Below are 21468 nucleotides of genomic sequence, written 5' to 3'. Positions count from 1 at the left end.
GGGAGTGCAGGTGTGGGAGAGGAGAATCCTCGAAACAGAGGGAGAAAATCAGATCATGGGAAATTTAAAACCACCTTCACTCAACAAAGGATTCTCTGTGTTAGCCCATAAATCCGGGACCATAATCGGCCAATGTTTATTGATCAAACTAGTCCCCTGACACGTGGTAGGCACCTTGTGTATGTTCTCCAAGCTCAGCCTCCCAGCAGCCTTGCTGTGATTCTGGTTTAGAGATGAGGATGTGGACTCCAGTCTGTTGACTAACTTGCCCTTAAGAACATAAAGAAGTAGAAAAGTGGGCCCTGCCCATGAGAAGACAGCACAGCTTTGCAGACAGGGGATTAAGTCCCATGAGAAGCTTGGTGGCAGATGTTGATGTGGGTGTCGCAAGGGCTATAATTTAGGCAGCCCTGGACAGGAAGATGGGGGGTGGGGGATGGGGAGGTGTGTGGAGGTCATGCCGGAGGGAAGTGAATGGACCTGGTTGGCAGGGCTAGAAGGCTCAGGCAGGGGAACTGTGGGGCAGGGCTGGGGGTTAGTGTGAGGGGGAGGCCTTGGGATGCGGTCAGGGCTTGGCTTTAAGGAACCAAGTGAGGCTAGGGAGAGTGGTGTGTGAAGCATGAGAACAGGGAGGAAGGAGATGGAGGGGCAGCTCTGCAGGCGGGAAGAATAGTCAGGGAGCTTTGCAAGGGTGCAGACCTAGCTTGGGCAGGTAGAAGTGAGAATAAAGGAGGGGTAGAGGCAGAATGTGGGGCAGGACTGACTCGGGATGGACAGATGACCTGGCTAGGAGGAGGGCACGGGAAGGTGTGAAAAGCCTTTGCTTTTTACCTCCCCGTCTCAGACCTTCCAGAGGCGCATGCTGTTGTGAGTCCCTGGGAGAAGAAGTGGGGGACACTTGGCCCCCAAGCACACCGTTCCTGAACTCAGTGGGCTGGGCCTGGCCGCATCCCTGGATTCACTATGGCTACAGGTCTTAGCTGCTTCAATCTGAGGATTGAAGGCAAAAGGTAAAAGGAAAGACTAACTATTCTCTGATCCTTGAGCTGGAAAGTCTGAGAAATATCAGGAAATAGCTCAGGGAGCATCAAAGGGAGACACCATTCTTTAGCAGGTGAGGGACAGCCCAGACTTGTGATTCTCCATCTTTCCAGAACCTTCCAGCATATTGCCCTTCAAGACCAAAGGCAGGGGCGCCTGGGTGGCTCAGTTGGTTAAGCGACTGCCTTCGGCTCAGGTCATGATCCCGGAGTCCCTGGATCGAGTCCCGCATCGGGCTCCCTGCTCGGCAGGCAGTCTGCTTCTCCCTCTGACCCTCTTCCCTCTCATGCTCTCTGTCTCTCATTCTCTCTGTCTCAAAAAAATAAATAAAATCTTTAAAAAAAAAAAAAAAAAAAAAGACCAAAGGCAGAGAGAAAGGCCAGTGTGAAACAAAGGCTGAGAGCCAGTGAGTTGGATGACCATCTGGGGCACCCTAGGGGAGCGTGTGAGAGCACAGAGTCAGGAGCCAGCCCATCTGGTTTTACCTCGAGGCTCTGCTGCTTCCTGACTTGCCCTCACAGTCCCCTCCACAACGAGAGGGGAGGAGTCCCAGCACCTACCTCAGAGCATCATTGTGCAGATCTAAAGCTCTTGGAAGAAGACCTGAGACAGAGCCAGGGGTCAGTAGGTGTTATTACTATTGTGTAATGTGATTCAAGCGGGGCTAAAATAAGACTTGAAGGAGCCCTTGTCCCAGACACTGAGGAATCTTTTTCAGAAACATTGCAAAAATAGGCCTTGGCCCACCTCCACACTTCCTGGTCCCAGCTACACTCTGCATTTGCCTTTTGAGAACATTCTCCCCTGTGTGTGTGCATGCACACGTACGCACACGTACGCACATGCACACACGCCGCCCATGGCTGCCATCTGGGTGGCGTTTGGTACCAGCGAACACAGATCCTGGCTGCGTCCCAAAAGAAGCCTCTTTGCTGCCTCTCGAGAGCAGTTCTCTTCCTAGAGAGAAGGTACTGCTGCCTACCTGTGGTGTCCCCCAAACTGCGGGGTCCCGCTCATTTCAAAGGAGCTAGTCCACATAACGGAGCAAAATCAGTTGTCTGGGCAAATGGGGGCCCTGTGCAGAGGGGAGCAGTGGCAGTTTCCAGGGGGCCTAAGCTCAGCCCGAGGTGTCTGCATTCCCCAGTCGGGTTGCGTTCTGAGCCAGCTTGCATGGGCAGCAAAAGTATGTGAGGAGATAAATTGGGATCAGAGATCAGAAAAACTGTCCCGATGTGTGAGGATCAGCAGCACCAAGAACAGGCCTGGGGCTGCTGGTTCCGGAGCAAAGAACGGAGATGTCCCGTCTTCCATGTTTGGTGTCCATGGCTCAGGGGGAGGTCAAACACAGGCGCATCGTAATTTTACAATTTAGAGGGGTTTTAATGGTTCTGAAATTGCAGCCTTTTTTGGGTTTAAACACCCTTTTATGAAAGGATGATATTAGATGATGAGAGTTTTAAAATGTGTTCTCTGCTGCAAAATAAAATGTTGCAAACCTAATAATGGTCTTTATAATTTTTTAAGTTTTATTTTACTCATACAAAAGAACCCAACATCTAGAAACCATTGTCTGGCACCAATGCTGAAATTTGAAATTGGCTTGTATACAAGCTAAGGTTGAGGAATATCTAGGACAACGATGTCCAATGGAAATAGATGTAATCCATGTAGGTAACGTGACATCTTCTAGTAGTCACAATTAAAAACCAAAAGAAACAGGTGAAATTAATTTTAATAATATATTTTATTTAATTCAGTATACCTAAATATGACCATTTTGACATATGGTGAGTGTGATGAGCTATTTAACATTCTTTTTCATACAAAGTCTTTAAAATCTTGTGCATATTTTACACTCCAATGCCCAGTGGCTACCGCATTGGACAGCATTGGGTCTGGACGAAGAGGGTATCTGAGCCATGTCTGGCAACCCCATCCAGGTAGGATTCAATCTCTCCCCTCTCACTTGAGAGAACAAGTGTTCATCATCCTTGAACAGTGTCCGATGGACACCTCGATGAACAGTGTTTTCACCTCGATGAACAGTGTTCTCACCTCGATGAACAGTGTTCATCATCCCTGGGACTTTGGTAGTAAACAAGGAGAACATCTCGGCCCTTTAAATACAGATGGGTATTTCCAATTCCAACATGGCAGAGCTCTCCACAGCCACCAAATGACTGTCCCGGGTGTCTCCCAGGACGGTCTTCACCCACGGCTCCCTGTTTTTGCCACTGTGGCTCCATATTCCAGCTTCAGTCTTAGTGACTTGTTTGGTCTCTCTTCTCTGTATGATTGACCTTGGCACATTGCTCAGCTTATAGATCAGCAGTTCCCTTGAGCTGGTGTCACTCATAACTTGGCAAGGGACACTGTCCCCTCTGACTTCACCCCTGTAGGAGCTCACCTGCTTCCTCCCTCACGCATGCATCCACTCATGCTTCAGACATGTGTTGTATGTCTTCTGTGCTAGGTTCTGAGGTCTCAACTACAAATGGGTCCTTGCCTTTGCTGCAGCCAATAGTAGAGAGGACAGAAAAGTAAGTTCATAATGTTTGGTAATCGATTACAGAGATGTTCTAGGAGAGCACCTTGGAAAAGCCTGGGGAGATCAAGAAATGCTTTCCAAGGGGGCGCCTGGGTGGCTCAGTTGGTTAAGCAACTGCCTTTGGCTCAGGTCATGATCCTGGAGTCACGGGATCGAGTCCCACATCGGGCTCCCTGCTCAGCACGGAGTCTGCTTCTCCCTCTGACCCTCCTCCCTCTCATGCTCTCTGTCTCTCATTCTCTCTCTCGCAAATAAATAAAATCTTAAAAAAAAAAAAATTTAAAAAGAAATGCTTTCCAAGGAAAGTAACTTCCAAGCCAAGATTAGAAGAAGAGAAAATTGCCTGACCTTGGAAGAGAGGAGAGTGCATTTCAGACACGTGGGAGGGAGGCCGTGCCTGCAGAAGTTCAGAGAGAAAAGAGTAGGTCAGGCAGAACGTGGCCAAAACTTGGAGCATGCGGGGGAGGACTCAGAAGTGGGGCTGGGTCACTAGGATAGGAAGCCGTGATTAGGGGTTTCAACTTCATTTTGTGAGCAGTTAGGCAGCGTTGAAACATGTTAAAAATTTGCAGTTTGGAAAGATCATTCTCACTGAAGTGTGCTGGGTAGATTGGAAGGGGATAAAGCCAGCTTGGAAGTTGCTGCAGTAATACAGAGAAGACATGATGGGAATGTGAAGAAACAGCCAGGTCGAGAGATAAGTAAGAAGGATTGACAGGACCAGGGCTTTAATTAGGTTAGGGGGCTGGGGAGAGGCAAGATTCAAGAATATCTTTTGGGTTTGGGCACACGGTAGTTGGTGAGCTGGGGGACACAGAAGGCACAGCAGGCTTGGTCAAGGTGCTGGAGGCACAGGGTGGGTGAAGAGGTCACCTCATGGGGCCATCCAAGGGCAGGTGCTCATCAGGATTAGGGGTAGGGTTGGGGTCATTAGCAAACAGATAGGAAATTGAAGCCTTGGAAAAAAGTTGAGTAATCCGAGAAGGAAGACTGAAAAGAAGATGGTTTAAGAGAATTTGGCGGGGGAGGGGGGGGACACTAGAATTTCAGCTGAGGGAAAGAAAAGGAAAACCCAGAAGAGACAGCCTAAAGAGAGGATAGCCACACTAAGGTGATTTCACCAAAGCCAAGGGCAAAGAACCAAGTATTTAATGAAATATGTGACCCTCCATGTCATGTGCTACAGAGATAACAAGTAACATAGACTGAAAAGTTTGTTAGTTTAGCGACATTGAGGCGTAGCAAGGATGTTGGTGGTAGGATTTGGTGGGAAGAGGGCGTGAAAGGGCACTGGAAGGCAGAGGTGGACAGGAACGCTCTGTGGACTGGAGCTGGGGCCTCTCTGTATCATCTGACAGGGGTCCCAAGCTTGGTTCCTTGAAGGAAATGGCAAGTTCAGTGGTAAAACCCAGAAGATCCTAGCCAGACCACTAACTAGCAGGGTGGCCTTGGGCAGGTCGGTTCACTGTTCTGGGCCTCAGTTTCCTCATCAGTGAATAAAGAGAGAGTAGAAGTAACGTCTTCTAAACCTGTGTCCAACAGAATTCTCTTTGGTAAATGCCATGCTTTACTCACTATATATCCGATAAATATGTGAATTCTCACTATGTATAAGGGATTGTGTGCTAAGGAAAAAAGAAAAAATGCAAGGATAGGGAGGGGGCAGGTTTTGAGGTCAAAGCTGGGTAAACAATAGGCTAGCAGGTCTCAGAACCTGTAACATGTTCATGTGTACTGGTGATCACCGGAAAGGTGATCTCGTATTTTTCCAGCATTTCTCATTTGCCCAGCTGATTTGACTTGTGTCCACTGTCTTCACAGAGCATGCATAGGCTTCTCCTGGAGACACTGTCCACCAGCTGGTGGTGTAGGGGGTGCCCAGCCAGAGGCTCTCCATGGTACTTTCTAGTATTGCAGCAGCTAAAGGGTTTGTCTGGAGTCAAAGAGAGAAGGGTTTTCCAGCTGCTGAAGGCTGCGAAATAAAAGTAGAAGCTGAGACTGAGTCTTTAGGGGAGTCCAGATATCATGGCCTCTTTTTTTTTTTTTAAGATTTTGTTTATTTATTTATTTGAGAGAGAGAGAATGAGCGGGAGGGAGAGGGAGAGAGAATCTGAAGCAGACTCCATGCTGAGTGTGGAGCCTAATGCAGGGCTTGATCCCATGACCACGAGATCATGACCTGAGCCCAAAACCAAGAGCCACCCAGGTGTCCCGATATCATGGCCTCTTAGGATCATAGTGCCCTCTTTCCCCAGTTAGCTTCCCAGTTTGTCAGCAAAGACCCCTGTGGGGGCTTCTTACATTGCCAGGAAGATGGGCTTGCAGAGCTGTTTTCTGGGAACACTATTCTGTTCTATGGGCTGCAATTAATCTGATGGCGAAAGTTCCCTTGAATGGTCAACACGTAGATTTTCTTAGAAATCTGATGCCACTGGGAGTCGGTGGCTGAGAAATCCAGGACGATACTCTGAGGAGGAAGAAATGAACTGCAGGTCCTGAGCTGGACTGACAGAGTCAACCAGGAATATGGTGGTGGTTGGTGCATGGGAAGGCATTTGTTGGCCAAGTAAGGTCACCCTGAGATCAAGTCCTCTGTTAAATGGCCTTGTGTTCATGGAAGGGTGTCCATGATACCATCTAGGTCAGCCTTTCTGCAGGAGAATTAAGGCTTAAAGCTCTGGGCCATCCATAGTAATGAAATGAATTAACTTCTTTACCCACGTGGAAGGGTACTACTGTGTACCATCCATGGGAGAAGTGAGCAGAGAGTCAGACAATTTCCTATGTATTGTATGATTCATATTAAGAACCCCTGAGGGAGTTGAATCTATAAAGATTGGGACAACCCCAAAAGGTACTACTGGAGAACTTCTCTCTATGTGTAGGGCCCCCGGGCATCCATACTTAGCACCATCTAGGGGAATGGAGGCCACCAGTGGGTCCTCTAGGGGCTCTGGGAGCACTCTGTGGGGACAGCTACCAACTGCTCAAGAGGATTTACCATCAACCCCAGGGGAGTGAGAAACGTTGCTGACCTTGTTTCTTCAGGTAGCTAAGGGTGCCTGTATTCATTGTCTATTGATGCATAACAAATTACCTGCAATTTAGTATCTTAACAGGACATTTATCATCTCAGTTTCTGTGGGTCAGGCATTCGGGGATGGTTCAGGTGGGTCTCTGACTGGAGGCTCTCCCAGGCAGGAATCCAAGGGTCAATTCTCATGAGCTATTGACCCGAAGCCATGCTCACTCAGTTCCTTGCCATGGGGCTCCCCAGCATGGCAGCTTGCTTCACCAAATTGTGCAAGCCAAAAGGATGGATGTCCCAGTCTTTCCTAACCTAATCACAGAAGTGGTATCCCCGTCACTTAAGCTGTATTCTGTTCCTGAGAAGCCACTCACCTGGGTCTGCCCACACTCCAGGGGACGGGATGACACAAGACCTTGGGGGTTGGAGGCCATCTGGTGCCCACCACAGTATGCAACCAGGCTTTGAGGCAGCTCACTCCCATGCCCTGGCCCACGAATCCCCTTCCCAGCATGAAGGAATTTAATAACGCGTTCAGCAATTAAAACGTGGCAGCATAATGGAGTAGCAGATCTCCCTGTTATTCTAAGTATCTTTTATGAGATGCAGGATTTCTGTAATCCTAAATGAGGACAGCTGTTGAGGCAAGACCTAGGAGCACTATAGGTTTATGTGGATGAACAAATTAATCTGCATGTGAAATCCCAGTGAAATTGACACGAAATAAAAATTTCATGCCTTACAGTGTATCCATGTTGCCCATGAAATGAGATTAAAAGGAATTTCTGATTCTACAGTTGTCATACTTTTCATACTGCTTGCATTTTTCTCTTCAAAAGGCTTGAGTTTGGACCTAGAGGCCAGGCACAGGTTTGGCATTTTATACCTTTTGGCCATCTTCCTTCTCTGCTTGGCTGGGAGCAGGTGTCCTTACAGAGAACTGATCTGGGAATGTATTAGATGTTCTCAGCTCTAAATACAAAACCTGTGATTCTCAACGCTGGCGGCATGTTCACTGTCCCTGTCCCAAGGCTGCTGACATTCTGGAAAGGTCCCTGGGCCAAGAGCTTTGCCCCCCTCATCCTTCCGCACACACACCAGCTATGGGGTGGGCGTTGGTGTTCTTGGAGAATGAGGGGAGGAGATGCTGTTCTCCCCGAGGCCTCATCAGGGCTGGAGCCATGACACCGTGAGAGGAGATGAAAGTGTGGGAGGGACGGAGGATGTGCCCCCATGCCCCTGCACCTGGAAACCCACAGATTGTCGCTCCCTCGGGGACAGACAGTGTTCTCCTAGGAAACGGGTCCTACCTCCCACCCCCACTTTATGCCTGTGCTTCCCTTGGCCCTCGTGGCCACAGAGTTCAGGAAATGGAACACACAGGGAAGACAACCCATTTGCTTTCTCTGCCTGAGTCTGTGCTCTGCCACGTGTGCGGGACTGTAGGCGCCAGAGGGACAGGCATTAGCTTTCTGTTTCGGAACAGGTGTTCTCGAATTCCCCTCCCAGGGCCTCACTGAAATCACACCTCTGCTGGCTCCATCTGGGCAGGAAGTGGGAGTCCCTGTCCAGGTCCCCCAGTGGCGGCTCAGGCTATCCCTTCCCTCTGGGCAGGTCGCTGCAATGGCTGGGTTCCAGAGCTCAGGACAAACTGCTTCTTGGGTTGGTGACTTGAGCGGGGGCACATGGGTCCACAGGGCACAGATGGGGACCTCAGCAGCAGCTGGAGGCTTATGGGTAGCCTAGTGCTTGGAACAGTGCTGGCGTGGAGAGGTTGTGGCATGGTGACAAGGACGTCTGGCAGGCCTGGGTTCAAATCTCTGCACTGGCTGTGGCGAGTTACTTAACCTCCCTGTGCCTCAGTCTCCTCCTGAGTGAGTCCATCAAGCAGTGGCCCCTCATAAGGTTACGGGGAGCATTAAATACGCAAGGTGCTCCACCCAGTGCCTGCCAGCAGGAATCACTAAGTAGTAGGGTTTTGTTTTTGTTTTTTTTTTTTGAGAGAGAGAGAGAGGGAGAGTGTGTGCACGCACGGCGGTGGGGGGAGGGGGGTCAGAGGGACAGTCAGAATCCCAAGCAGTCTCCGCGCTGATCTCCCTACCCCGAGATCATGACCTGAGTCGAAACCAAGAGTTGGATGCTTAACTGACTGAGCCACCCAGGTGCCCCTGAAGTAGTAGTTTAAAAACATTATGAGGTGGATATTTTCATCACTGTAGACCAGGAGCTGAAGCTTCAAGAAGTGAAGTCACTGCCAAGCTCCCGAGGGGTGACACACCCGGGGTGTCCCACCCCAGGCCTGTGTGATCTCTATTGCATTCTGCTGCATGTTTGTGTGACCCTTCCCCTTTCTCTAACTGCCCTCGGTCTCCCCTCTGCGACGCCAGAGCCCCCCTTCAGGAGTCTGTCTTCTCACACTTGTTGCCCTTGTCAGTTGTGGGGGAGACCAGGGGCTTTCCTTTCCATCAACGTTTTGGTGATAATAATTACGCTGTCCTCTGCCTCACGGTTCCTGGGTCTGCCTCTCCATCACTCCCTCCTGTCTTGACACTCCGGAATCAAACCCCAGATGTTTATAATTTATGACCACGTCTTTTCTTCCATAAGGCTGGCATGCTGTAGGAGGAAGACGTATATCCAGGAGTCAGAGGACCTGGGTGCCAGCCTTAGCAGGGACACTTGGGACCATGAGGAGCCTCTGTTGCCCACTGATAAAAGGAGGAGGATGATGCTATCATAACAGCTGCTTAGAAGCAGTTGTCTGTCTCATGAGCTCATACAACAAAATAAAAGGCATGTGCACGGGACACCTGGGTGGCTCGGTCAGTTAAGCATCTGCCTTCAGCTCAGGGTGTGATCCCGGGATCCTGGGATTGAACCCCGCACTGGGCTCTGAGCTCCACGGGTGAATCTGCTTCTCCCTCTCCCTCTGCCCCTCCGCCCTGCCTTGTGCACTCTCTTCTCTCTCTCGCTCTCTCTCAAATAAATAAATAAAATCTTTAAAAAAGCATGTGCACATTACATTTCTGTGGGAACTGACAACGACCCTCACTTAGAATATTTCTGACATACCCGCCTTGGCACCTGTTGGGGTGCAGGGTGGGGGGTTAGGGGAGCAGAGATTGATGATGGAGAGATGGAAAGAGACGGAAGAGGAAGAAGCTCCTGCCTGTGCCCTAGGGCTAGCATCTCAGAACCTCTGTGGAAGCATCCTTGGCCGGTAAGTGGCACTAAACGCTCAAGAAGTTGATGGTTCAGGAAGCACTTTGAGACACACCTGCACTTGGGGAAATCAAGAACCTCAGTTGAATTTTTCAGAAAGCAAAAAGAGAAGCCCAGAACAGAAAAAAGCTGCACATGGGGAATGAGCTCAGCGGAGCATACGCTCTTCAGGAGGTGCTGGGGCGGTCAGGACAGTGGCCCTGGCGGGCAGGCTGGCGTCAGTCTCCCCACACCCACACCATGTGGTCTGCCCGTCCTCCTGGCTCTACCCCCACCGCAATCTTTCCTGTTCACTCGCTCTCTTCGCCAGTAAAACCCCTGAATCTTTAATAAATTATAAACATGCTTTCCCATCCGTCTGTGGGCGCCAGATCTCAGCACTGGCGGCTTTTGACATTCCCTTGGTATCCCTAATAGATCTTGCCATTTGATTAATCTTTTAGAGCCTTCTCCCAGAGAGCCCACCATCTGAGCCGACTCCTCACAGCATCCAGTTTGAAGGATTTTTCTCTGGCTCTCGGCCTGGTTGCTTCCAGTGCCACCTGCTCATCTCCAAGCAGAGCTGTTGGATGCTGGGGACAGGTGGCTGTTAGAAGTCACGGGACCTGGGTTCAGCTCACCTGAGTCACTCTGCAGGTGTGTGACCCTGCGTGAGATTCTGAGCCCCGGGTCTGCTCTTCTGGGGAATGGAGGTTCTCAGAAGCTGTGGCGAAGGTCTGATGAGACAATAGATGCACCATGACCAGGGGCAGAAGGAAGAATCTGTGAAGTCCCAGGAGCCAGGCTGTCCAGGCCATCGAGGTGTGAACACTGCCCTGCTGCCCGCCCTCACTGGGCCTGTGCATGCTGGAGCTCTTGGGGGATCCCTGCCCCGCCTAGAGAAGAGCCCCCTGTCCTTTATCCCGCAGGAGGGTGGAGGGGAGTGAGGTCCAAGAGCACCACTACCGCCTAGGCTCCCGCCAATGCCTGTCACGCCACCAAGTTCTGCCCAGTTTAGAAGGTTGACTGGGTCATCTCCAAGGCCCCTTCTTTTTCAGAATCATGAGTTCATGGTTCTAGTCCATAAGCGCGGAGCATTGCATGGAGGCTGGTTCAGCCCCTATAGCCGTGCTAATAATAATTCTAGCTACCATTTACTTGGCCTCTGTTAAACACCTGGTGCTTTGCCTATAGTCTGTGGTCTTCACAACAAGCCTGCAAGGGAGGTATCTGTCTGCATTTTATAGGTGACACATCAAGGCTCTGAGAAGGCAAATGATGTGCCCAAGGGCACACAGCGCAGTTTTCGGCAGATTCAGGATTCAAACTGACATCATAGCCTGGCTTCCTTTCTCTAACACTGATGCTGGGTGCTTTGCTCTCCCCCACCCCTGGCTCTCAGGGCCTCTCAGGGCCCCTCGACCTCTGTCCAGACAGGACAGAGCCACCCAATGGGAGGAGTACTCTGCACATTTGAACTTGCTGTTGAAGATAATGGTCCTGCCGGGTTTGTCAAGCAAGGACTATTACCTAACAACATAGTAATAATCTAGGGGGGAACATCTGCAAGTTAAAAATTACTGTCTGCACTTTCCAGACAGAGAAACGGAGGCTCAGAAAAGTCCATTTGATGTCCAGCCACATAGTCGAGCCCAAGCTGCAGAACGGTCTTTGTGACATTCTGTCAAATCAACCATTTTTATTCAGTGTCAGCTACAATCAGAGCTTCTGATGACTATGCCGTGGAATCTTAAGCAGCAGAGCCCAGCCCCTGTCCTGCAGATGAGCAGACAGCAGGCTGGAGAAGAGGTGGTTGGCCCATAGTCCCACAGCTGGTCCGTGGGGTACGACGCCCCCGGTGGATATTCTATGAACCGTCTCGTGCACGGCACTCAGCCTGCGAGTCCAGAACCATGCCGGGACTGGGACGCTGTACCCCATTTCTCTCCGTCCATTCCTACCTCATCCAGCACCTCCTCGTCCGTGAAGACATCAGCAGCCCAGGTGGAGTCGTGCCTGCCTCTCTGCTCTGCGAGCCCCCTGTGTGCACGTGCTGCTGGGGCATTTTATATGCACATGCCCACCTCCCAGCTGCATGTGGCCGAGGCAGGAGAAATGGCCTCTGTCCCCAGAAGCTCTCTGAGCGGCAGCTCCCACTACCAGCCTCCCGCACCAATTTGCCCTAAAGAACTTCCATCACCAAGGCTAAGGTTTGGGGTCCCTTTGCCATCCCCAGGGCAGTGCCCAGCACCTGACCCTGCCAGTCATCGTCTTGTGAGTCACTCGGATTGGTCTTTCTTTTTGTCCCCTCTCTCTGGCAGAGATAAAGAGGTCCCGCTAAGCTCTCAGCTTTATTACCTTCCTGGAAAAGACAGATGATCATCTCTCCGCTCCCTGACACCCATCTCCTTCCTTTTGGTGCTCACCGTGCTCACTGCTGCCTCTCCCTCTGCCTGGGTCTCCCCAAGCCCCTCCATGCCCTCACAGACCCTGCAGCAAGGACACTGAGGGCCCCCCCCGCCGCAAGTCCATCTCAACCAGCCACCCACCCTCCTACCTTATTGCTCCCAATTTGAATTCAGCTCTGTATATAAAGATAGGCAAGTTCAAGACCTCTTCTCCCTGGGGGTCAAGTCAAGGCATTTTCCTTCCTGTTTTATAATAGTTAACAAATGCATAACAATTCACTGCCAAACCTTAGTAACTTAAAACCACAGGAATCATTGCTTATCTTCATAGTCCTTGTGGGTCAGGAGCTCCGAACATCCTGGCTGGGCAGCTCCGGCATCGAGCCACTGGGGCTTCTGTCATCTGCAGGCTGGGCTGGAGCTGGGGGGCTCCCTTCCGGGGTGGCTCATTCACGTGGCTGGCAAGTTGGTGGCGGCGGGCAAGGGGCATCAGTTCTTCCACACACGGGCATCTCACAGCAGGGCTGCTTGAGTGTCCTTGGTCGCTGGCTTCCCTCCAGGTGGCCAAAGCAGGGCCTGCGGTGCTTCTACGATTTAGCTTTGGAGAAGTCACCCACTGTCACTTCCATCATATTCTGCTGGTCGTGGGAGCTAGCCCTGATTCAGTGAGGGACAGAACTACACAAGGCATGAGGACCAGTAGGTGAGATTCCCTGGAAGCCTTCAGGGAGGCTGGCTGCCACACCTTTGAAAACCATCAACTCTTAAGTCATCAGTTGAGTTAAGAATGCATTTCCCAAATTTCTTTCTCCCTTTCCCCATGAACAGGCATCTAGTACACTGAACTCTTGTTCTAGGGACATGGAGATAGACAAGGGTCCTTCCCTAGAGGAACTCATAGTCAAGTGCAGGAGACAGTCCCATCTTCGAAAGTTCTAGAAGAGAGATGTGTACAGAATTACAGGAGCACAAAGGACAGGTCGTTGCTTATCTGGGGGAGTATGAAACGCCTTCACAGCAGGAGGGGCATTTGCTCTGGGTCTTGAAGGATGAGTAGGGGCTCACTAGGTGGAGAAAGGAGGAAGGACCATTGCTCCATGCTGAAGTCCTAGTGTGAGCAGTGGCGGAGTATTCTGGCAACATACAATGCTGCCACTGTGGGAGGTCTCGAGGGCTGTGATAGGGAGTTTGGACTTTCTGCATCAGGAGCCACTAAGGGCTTCAGGCCAGAGGAAGGCCTGAGCAGAGCTGTGTGGTGGAGAGGACATGAGTGGCTGGGGCAGAGGGTGGAGGCAGGAAGACCGGTCAGGAGGCTGCCACAGGGATCCCCAAGAGGAATGAGGACTCTGGGACCCCGGCCCATGGGGACAAGAGAAGAGGAGTGGATTCTGGAGGGTTTTCTTAGTAGGTGGAGCTGACATGATGTGGTGAGGCATCATCTCTGAGGGGGGACCATGGGGAAGGCCTGAAGGTCATGACTTACCTTTCTACTGTCCCTTCACCTGGGGCCTTCCTTTCCTCATTCTTGGCTCCTGGTGGGTTGACCCAAGCTCAGCTCTGCTCAGGCCCTGAGCACAAGGGCCCCTCTTTCTCTGTGTAAATTCTCCTGTTCAGTGTTTGCTTTTGGAGGAACGTGTTCAAGTCTCAGGTAGGCCAAAGGGATGTCAGGCTCGTTGGGCTAGGATTGAGATGAAGCGTTTTCTGCCACAGACTTCTTTGAGAATCTAGTGAAAGCTATGAATCATCTTCCCAGAGAAAAACAAAACCAAACCACAATACCCCACACATTTGCATACACTGCTTTGCACACAGTTTCAGTGGGCTCATGGTCCCCTGGAAGTCCATCCTTGGATCTCTGGACCCCACATGCAAAACCCCGAGCTGAGGATGAAATTGGAAAATGAAGAGAAGAAATGTTTGACTCCCCAAATGTCTGTTATTTACTTCTTTGGTTAATACCACTCCCTGTAACTGGGCAGCCCCTGAAAGACCTGGAAACAGGAGGAAGCACTTACCCGGGAATAGTCCCTGGTGGCACCAGCATCACTTGGCGTCTTTATTGTCATTATTATAGTAATTTTCGGGCTGCGGGCTACAATTTTCCCTTGCAGTGAGGTATTAAATTGAAATTACCCCAGATGTAATTGTCACACGAAATGATCCCGGACACGTGGAAATGAATGCTTTTTCAATATGGGGTTTTATTGTCTATGCCAGGGTTTTAGGGCTCTGCCTGGTTAAACATGCCAAATTTCTGCCTGTATGGCAGGAATTCAGGGGTCAACATGGGTGGGGGGTAGGGAGGTGGGGGCTGGAGCTGCTGGCCCAGGACACGGTGAGGCCTCTGCTGACCCGGATGGACACAGACCCAGGAGCAGAGCCCAAGACTTGAGGGTGGCTTGGTGTGGCTGCTAGGAACCTCTGTGCATTAACTCGGGCACGTGAGACATCCCACATTTATGTTCTGTACACTAACGTAATTTGGATCCAAGCCCAGGTTCCCCTGTGGGGGTGGGGAATTTAGCTTCATTCTGAGCACCCCCTGCCCTGGGGTCTTCACCTGTGCTGTGCATCTGGGGTGGCCCTCCGTACCCATGACGGCCACAGTGCCCTTGGTTCCAGCTCTTTAGATCTCCTCTCCCCCTCTGCCCCCCCGCCCAAGGTCTTATGTGTCCTCCTGCCTTTCCTTCCCCAGATGCACCCTGCTGGTGTATTGCACCGACCTCCCCCCCACCAGCATCATCATCACCTTCCACAACGAGGCCCGCTCCACCCTGCTCAGAACCATCCGCAGGTAAGAAAGCCTTCCTCATGGGTCGGCCCTGCCGGGAAGAGGGGGTCTGCTGACGGAGGGGACTGGCCCTGCGGTAAAAATTTCAGGCATTTCTGACTCCATGCCCGCGTTGTCTGACACACTTCACGCATCCATTCAGTCACTCCTCACCCTCCTGTGAGGGCAGCTCGTACCCTGTTTTATGGGGGGGGGGGTAGACAGAGGCCCGAGGTGGTCAGTAGCTTGCCCGTCACCGGCAGCCACAGAGAACCTGAAGCTCTCGCCCTTAACCATCGTGCTAGACCGCCCTGGAACGAGTTCTAACTCTCACAGCTGCCAAGGTGGCTGAGGCCCCACAAGGCTGAGTGCACACCCCACCCCAGCATCAGGCTGGGATTAGAACTTGGGTCTGCCAAGGGCTACCTCTCCCAGCACCGGCCTCTCCACAGCCTCCCACGGGGCCAGGAGCCGCAGTGCAAATCAGAGCGGCCCAAAGGCAGTGGCTGACCTTTGCTTTCCCGGCCGTCTCCCTTCTGTTCCAGCCCCGACCCCGCTCCTCCTCTCCACCCACCCTCAGCTCTGAGTCTGGGCCCCGCTCTTGCTCTAACAGGTGCATCCTTCCTTTGTCTGGCCCGTGGCCTGCATGAATCTGGGGCGTGCAGAAGTCCCAGCACCAGCTCCCGGCAGAACTCCCCTCAGAACACAGGCGGGGCCCTGGGGACTTGGCCCTGGTTGCTTCGGCTTCCCCTTCCCCATGCCATGTCCTTTGGCAACTCTGGAGCCCCCACGCCCATCCTCCCCCCAACACCATCTAGCCCCCCTTCCTCTTTGGGTCTTGGTAGCATTGACTTCTCAGATGGTGGCAATGACAACCATCAATCGTGAGGCCCCCTGGAGGCAGACATGCCTCGGCTCATGCTCTCAGCTGGGGAGGTGGGGGGCCGCTGCTGTACCCACTCTACAGCTGAGGGAACTGAGGCTGGGAGATACTAAATCAAAGCCTCCTGTTGCTCAGCCAACGGTGGTGAAGCTGGGTTCCAACGCTTGCGCTCTGCCCTCAGGTCTTCTCAGCAGCCTCCATAGGCCAGGCTAGTCTCCGGGTGGTGTTCAGCAGCCCCAGTGTTGGGGCCAGCCCTGTGACAAAGTGCCTGTATACCTCCATGCCCCTAGGACATGTGGCCTGCCTGAGCCCGTCCCTGTCCGGTAGGCAGCACAGCACATGGTCGTCTGATCCCACAGAGAGGGAGGGCCTAGGAGAAGACAGCCCAGCATGGCAAAATCTCTCATCATTTCCATCACGAAGCCACACCTTCCTATGCCTGGCGGTGGGCAGACAGGGAAGCTCCAGGTGATGGGAGGGGGTCAGCAATAGGCTCACCCTGATGGCGGGCACCAAGTCTTGGAGGGACATCCGATGAATGTCTGCTGTGCAGGGTCCCTGCATCCCATGGAAAAGCAGGGACGGACCTGCCCAAATGCGCATTGTTTCCACTGTCCGCAGGGGCAGCTCTGTCTGCAGCCCAGATGTCCCTGGCAGCCGGCTGGCTTGTTCCTTCTGCCAGCTGCTTGCCCTGCCTGTCGCATTCGCCCCACAGGTCACCGCTGTCGCATTTGGTTTCCCAAAGACGCTTCAGTTCTTAACACGCAAACGTCCTGAATCAGTCAGGAGTCACTGTGAGTCTCACAGTAGACTAATACAGTCTTTCCGATTTGTAAACCCAAGTGGGTGTGTGTAGGGGCCAGGAGTACGGGGTGATCCGGTTTACCTGGGTCTTTTCTGGTGAGGGGAGAACGTTGTTCCTGCGCCGGGCAGGCTGAGCAGACTCACCGTGGAGCAGAGGTGGCTACCTTGAGAACGCCAGACCACAGCCCCGCTGCCGTCAGGGTCTGCTTGGGCACCAGGTAGGGTTTCTGGAACAAACTTAGGGCAGTCTCTGCCTTTCACCACTCATGGTGGCTCTTCCACAAGGTCGTGTCTGGGCATGTCTGCCAGATGTTTCCATAAGGACACTATAGGATCAGAGAGAGGCTCCTTGCCTTCCAGGCTGGCCTTTCTTTTTCCTTGTAGGAGTCCTCTGACACCATAAACCTCCACCCCTGCAACACACACACACACACACACACACACACACACACACACACCATTAGGGCCTTCTCCTGGGCTCCTTACTGCACATCTCAACTCTAGCACTTAATGCATTTTTCCCAGATAAAAATGAGCTTGTTTAGGGCAAGGACTACATCTTACTCATCTCTAAGTTCCCTGTGACTCAGTTGCCTGATCAAGGAAATGGGAATCATGACCATAGCTACCACATGGAGTTGCTTTGGGTTCAGTAAGGTAAGGGACTGACCACTGTGGCCAGCAGAGAGTGGGTGCTTGAGCAACATTAGCTATGTCCATATCTACACAGCGACTGAGCTCTCAAAAGAAAAGAGCTGGTGGGGTACCTGGGGTCAAGTCCTTCCCTAATCACTTCTTAGCTGTGTGACCTTGTGTAGGTCACTGACTGCATCCGTAAGCACAGGGATAAAAATATCTTTCATGTTTTCAGTGCTCCCTGTTCTATCACATTTCCCACAAGAAGACATTACCTTGGGACATTTGGGGGTGTTCTAATATCCCATGGGGCTCTCAGGCCCCCCCATATTTCCCTTACAGGGTCACATCAGCTGCTACCTGTAGACTCATCCCTTTCAGCTCTAAGACATATTTTCCCTTCTCTTCCCGCCGCTCCTCCATCTCTTTAGAATCGTAATAATGATACTTTATAATAATATTATTAGTATTTTAATTGTATGCTGAGCTTTATGGTCTCCAGAACACATTATATCTCACTTCAGCCAGAGCCTGTGAAGTCGGGTGCACGAGGTGAATGGAGGCCCAAGGCCACCGGGCTAGGAAGCACAGGAGCCAAGACTCAGGTTTCTGACTTCCTGGAGGGACGTGGGGGGCAGCTCCGGGCGCAGCCCCAGCACCTCTGTCCACCAGCCTGATGAGGGCTGCCCTGAGGCCCTGGTGCACTGTGCTCTGAAAGGGGGTTGAGGCCCATCAAGACCATACTTTTCAGAAGGCCCCCAGAAAGTGCCAGACCATATACCAAACTGCTGGGCGCTTTGCCAGGAGAGCCCATGGACCTATTTCCTGCCTCTGAGGAACTTCTGATATAAGCCAGGCCCCCTGGCTCCGACCCAAGTGTGACACACGAAGACAGCGGAATGAGGGGAGAACTGTATGTGAATAGACAGGCTTCTCTACCGTAAGCAGGGTGAAGGGAAATTTTAAGGGTGGAAGCAAGGAAGATTATTTCTAGAAATTCCCATGGCAGGTATAATTTGCCTTGGGATTCTTCACCTTCCTCACACTCCCTATCCCGATGCACAAATAAATCACCAGGACAAAGATGGGACTGAATGAGAAGCACTTCCTCTCTCACTCTGTCATCAATGCAAGGGTCTTCTGTAAGGTGTCTTTCATCTTTCATGTTCCAGAATTCTGATGGCTTTGCTGCCAGGCTCTCACAAAAAGACGCTCAAGGGGAGGACTGTACCCCCTCCTCCCCTCTCTTCCCCCAGTACTTGGCCGAGCCGTCATCCCTCTGCCCGTCCCTGCCCAAGCCCTCTGGCCCCCTGAGCTCCTGAGTTAGCTAGGGGGCGGGGGGCTGGAAGGGCACACATGGCGGTGCTCAGAGCCAGGCAGAGGCCTAATGGGGGTGGGTGATGGGGGGGAGGGAAAGAGTCACAACCCAGATCAACGAGGGGACTTCTGTCACTTACGGAGAGAGAAGACAAACCCTGAGGAATGGTTTATCTTGTCTGGTACTGCAGTGGGTCCCTGTGTATATGTGAGACTCAGGGCCAACCCCTTCCTTTTGGGGCATCCTTCAATCCTCCACCTCCCATGGGGACTCTAGAGCATGTGCAGTTGATCTCTTTATATCCTGAATCTCCTTACTGTTGCTTTTTTGTAAAATACTGGATTTCGAGGAGCGATTTCTCAGGTTAAGGTGGATAAGAAATAGGACCCCAGGGCCAGATTTGCCTGTTCTGCTACCAACTCGATGACCCTGGACAAGCTCCTTGACCTCTCTGCCTCAGTTTCCTTTTCTGTAAAACAAGAGCTACTGATAACTACCTCACACGATTATGGGGGAGAGTGAGTTTAGGTAGGTAAAGGCCTTGATGCGTGGCATGGAGGGAACCTGTGTACGTGATGGCAGGTGTCATGATGGCTCTCCAGCCCAGGGAGGCAGCTGTGTTGTGTGACTCTCAGACCTGAGCCCACATCAGAAGCCCTGGGAGCTTCCCGTCCCCAGGTATTCTAACTCAGTAAGTCCAGAGTGGGGCCCAAGCATTTTGCCTTTCTCACGAGTCCCCGGGTGACGTAGATGCTGCTGGCCCGGGGACGACACTTTGAGAACCAGTATCATCCTTACTATCCATACCCAGATTCTGAAAGCAGCCATGGGGCCAAGCTCAGTGCTAAGCACCTTTCATGCAGCTGAGGAAGTTGGGGTGCTGCAGGTTCAGTAGCTAAGTACCTAAGCACCTCAGTACTGAAGCTCTTTCAAGCCAGCGTGGATAGAGTACTTGACCCCAAGTCAGCCTGGCTCCAGAGCGACCAAACTCAACTGTCAGCCGGCCTCGGGTCTTCATTCAGCTGGTATTTATGGAGCAGTTGATAAACCCTGCCTGCATATAGCACCGTGGAGTTCACAAAGCAATCTCAAATACATTTCCTCCTTCCGTACGCACAAAAGCCTGTGAAGTAGGTCAAGTATTAATATTGCCCGCCTTTACAAGGAAAATGTAATTACGGATGAAAACGAAGGCTGGGAGCGGCCTGGCGTCTTGCTCAGGATGGCGGAGCCGCCCGGCCTCCCACGCTGCTCACACGGCCGTGCTGGCCACCTCCCAGGATGCTCCATGTGTGCCCCCCGTGCAGCCCAGCAGCAGAAAAGCAGAAGGTGTGGGTAGACGCTGGCTGCACGGCTACCCTCTGGCAGAGAAGTGAGCTGTGCAGAAGGAGACTCCGTTCTAGAATACTTCCCAGGCAGAGTGGGACCCGGGTATGCCACTCACTCCCACGCTGAGGCTGTAGGGAGAGGACATGGAACTGCCTTGGGAGACAGAGGCTTATCCTAAGCTGGAGGAAAGGGAGGGTTGGCTTTGTGGCAGAGGGGCTAGTGAAGCATCCTGGCGGACAAACTGGGGACAGGAAAGTGGGGGGGGGGCAGAACGGAGCAACCAGGGCTGGGGTGGTGGGAGTGGCAGTGGATGTGCCGAAGGAGGGCCCTGAGGGGAACCATCTGGGGCCAGGCCAGCTCCCCTGGGCTAGACTTGACCTTTCTCCTCCGGCCACCCCAGGAGCCCAGAGTACCTGCCCCGTCACAGGCCCTCCCAATCCGGAGCCACGTTCCTGGCACCCCCGCTATCCCTCCAATTGCTCTGATTAGAGGAGCAAAAACAAGCCAGGTGTTACCAGGAAATGGTCTAATTAGCACTTAGTGCTGACGATTTCTGGGGTTTTTTTTTTTTCTTTTTTAAATTCTGGACATTTTTTTATTCGCTAATCATCTCTCAGTTCAACCAGCACAGAGCTGCATGCGATTTACCTTTTGATGTTCACAGAAGAGAACTCTTGAATTTCAAAGAGCCGGCAGGGATTTGGGGGGAACCGCATGCAGAAGCTGCAGCCTTAATCAAACCTCATTAGAGGGTATTCTTCAAGCAGGTTTTCCCTCTCGTGCTGCCTCCCTCCCTCCTTTCCCTGTCTGATTAGAGGACTGGTTATTGGGTTGGTGTGTGTTTTCTTTGGGACTCTCGATCCCATGTGGCGAGGTCTCCTCCCACCACCACCTGCCCCTCCCTGTCCCCACCTCCCAACAGGGAGCTCAGGGCTTGGAGTCAGGGTTCCTCTCCCACCTTATACTAGTTGCCATGGTGAGAATTAAGGCTTCATAAATAAAAGTAGCTCCAGGCAAAGTTCTCCTCCTGGAGAGTCTCTGCATCCTGCTTAGACAGGGCAGCTCACCAGAAGCAGGGCTCAGATCGGCCCACCTGAGAGAACTCACAGAGCCTCCGCCAGCACCGTGTGAACCCCTCCCTGACCCGTGCAGGGCCACGGGCACCCCACGGTGGGCAATGGGGCCCTGGAAGGTGTCTGAGGAACCATGTGGTCTGGGGCGTTCAGAAGTGGAATAAGGCCTGAGACCACAAAGGAACATGGAAACCCAGCCTCACCCTGTGAGTCCAGATCCGCAGCCCAGGCTGGTATGTGAAGTCAATCCTAAGATCATTCCTGCCACACAAAAATAGCAGTAATTGCCACTTCCAGCCAGACATGTTGCTAAGTCCTCTAGAAACATTTTCTCTCCAATTCTCCCAATGGCCCAGTGAAGTAGGTGCTGTTGTTCTTATCCCCATTTTACAGATGGGGCCTCTTACTGCACAGAGCAGTAAAGTAACT

The 21468-nt window shown here is 52.1% G+C and overlaps 1 protein-coding gene across 2 annotated transcripts in view; it reads left to right on the top strand.

The window, feature by feature from the left end:
- The window catches only part of GALNT14 (polypeptide N-acetylgalactosaminyltransferase 14), a 200290-nt gene that overhangs the window by 139436 nt on the left and 39386 nt on the right, over window positions 1-21468 (top strand). For both annotated transcript variants that reach the window (XM_045884351.3, XM_045884350.3), the window contains exon 3: window positions 14922-15020. In XM_045884351.3, coding sequence (XP_045740307.1) covers window positions 14922-15020 — 99 coding nt within the window. The remainder of the gene's footprint in view (window positions 1-14921; window positions 15021-21468) is intronic.

The sequence above is a fragment of the Mirounga angustirostris genome, unplaced genomic scaffold (genome assembly GCF_029215605.1).
Source record: "Mirounga angustirostris isolate CCGP_5_RB_7025 unplaced genomic scaffold, mMirAng1.0.hap1 SCAF_10, whole genome shotgun sequence".
NCBI lineage: Eukaryota > Metazoa > Chordata > Mammalia > Carnivora > Phocidae > Mirounga > Mirounga angustirostris.
Note: the sequence above shows the minus strand (reverse complement) of the source record. Positions and strands in the feature narration are given on the sequence as shown.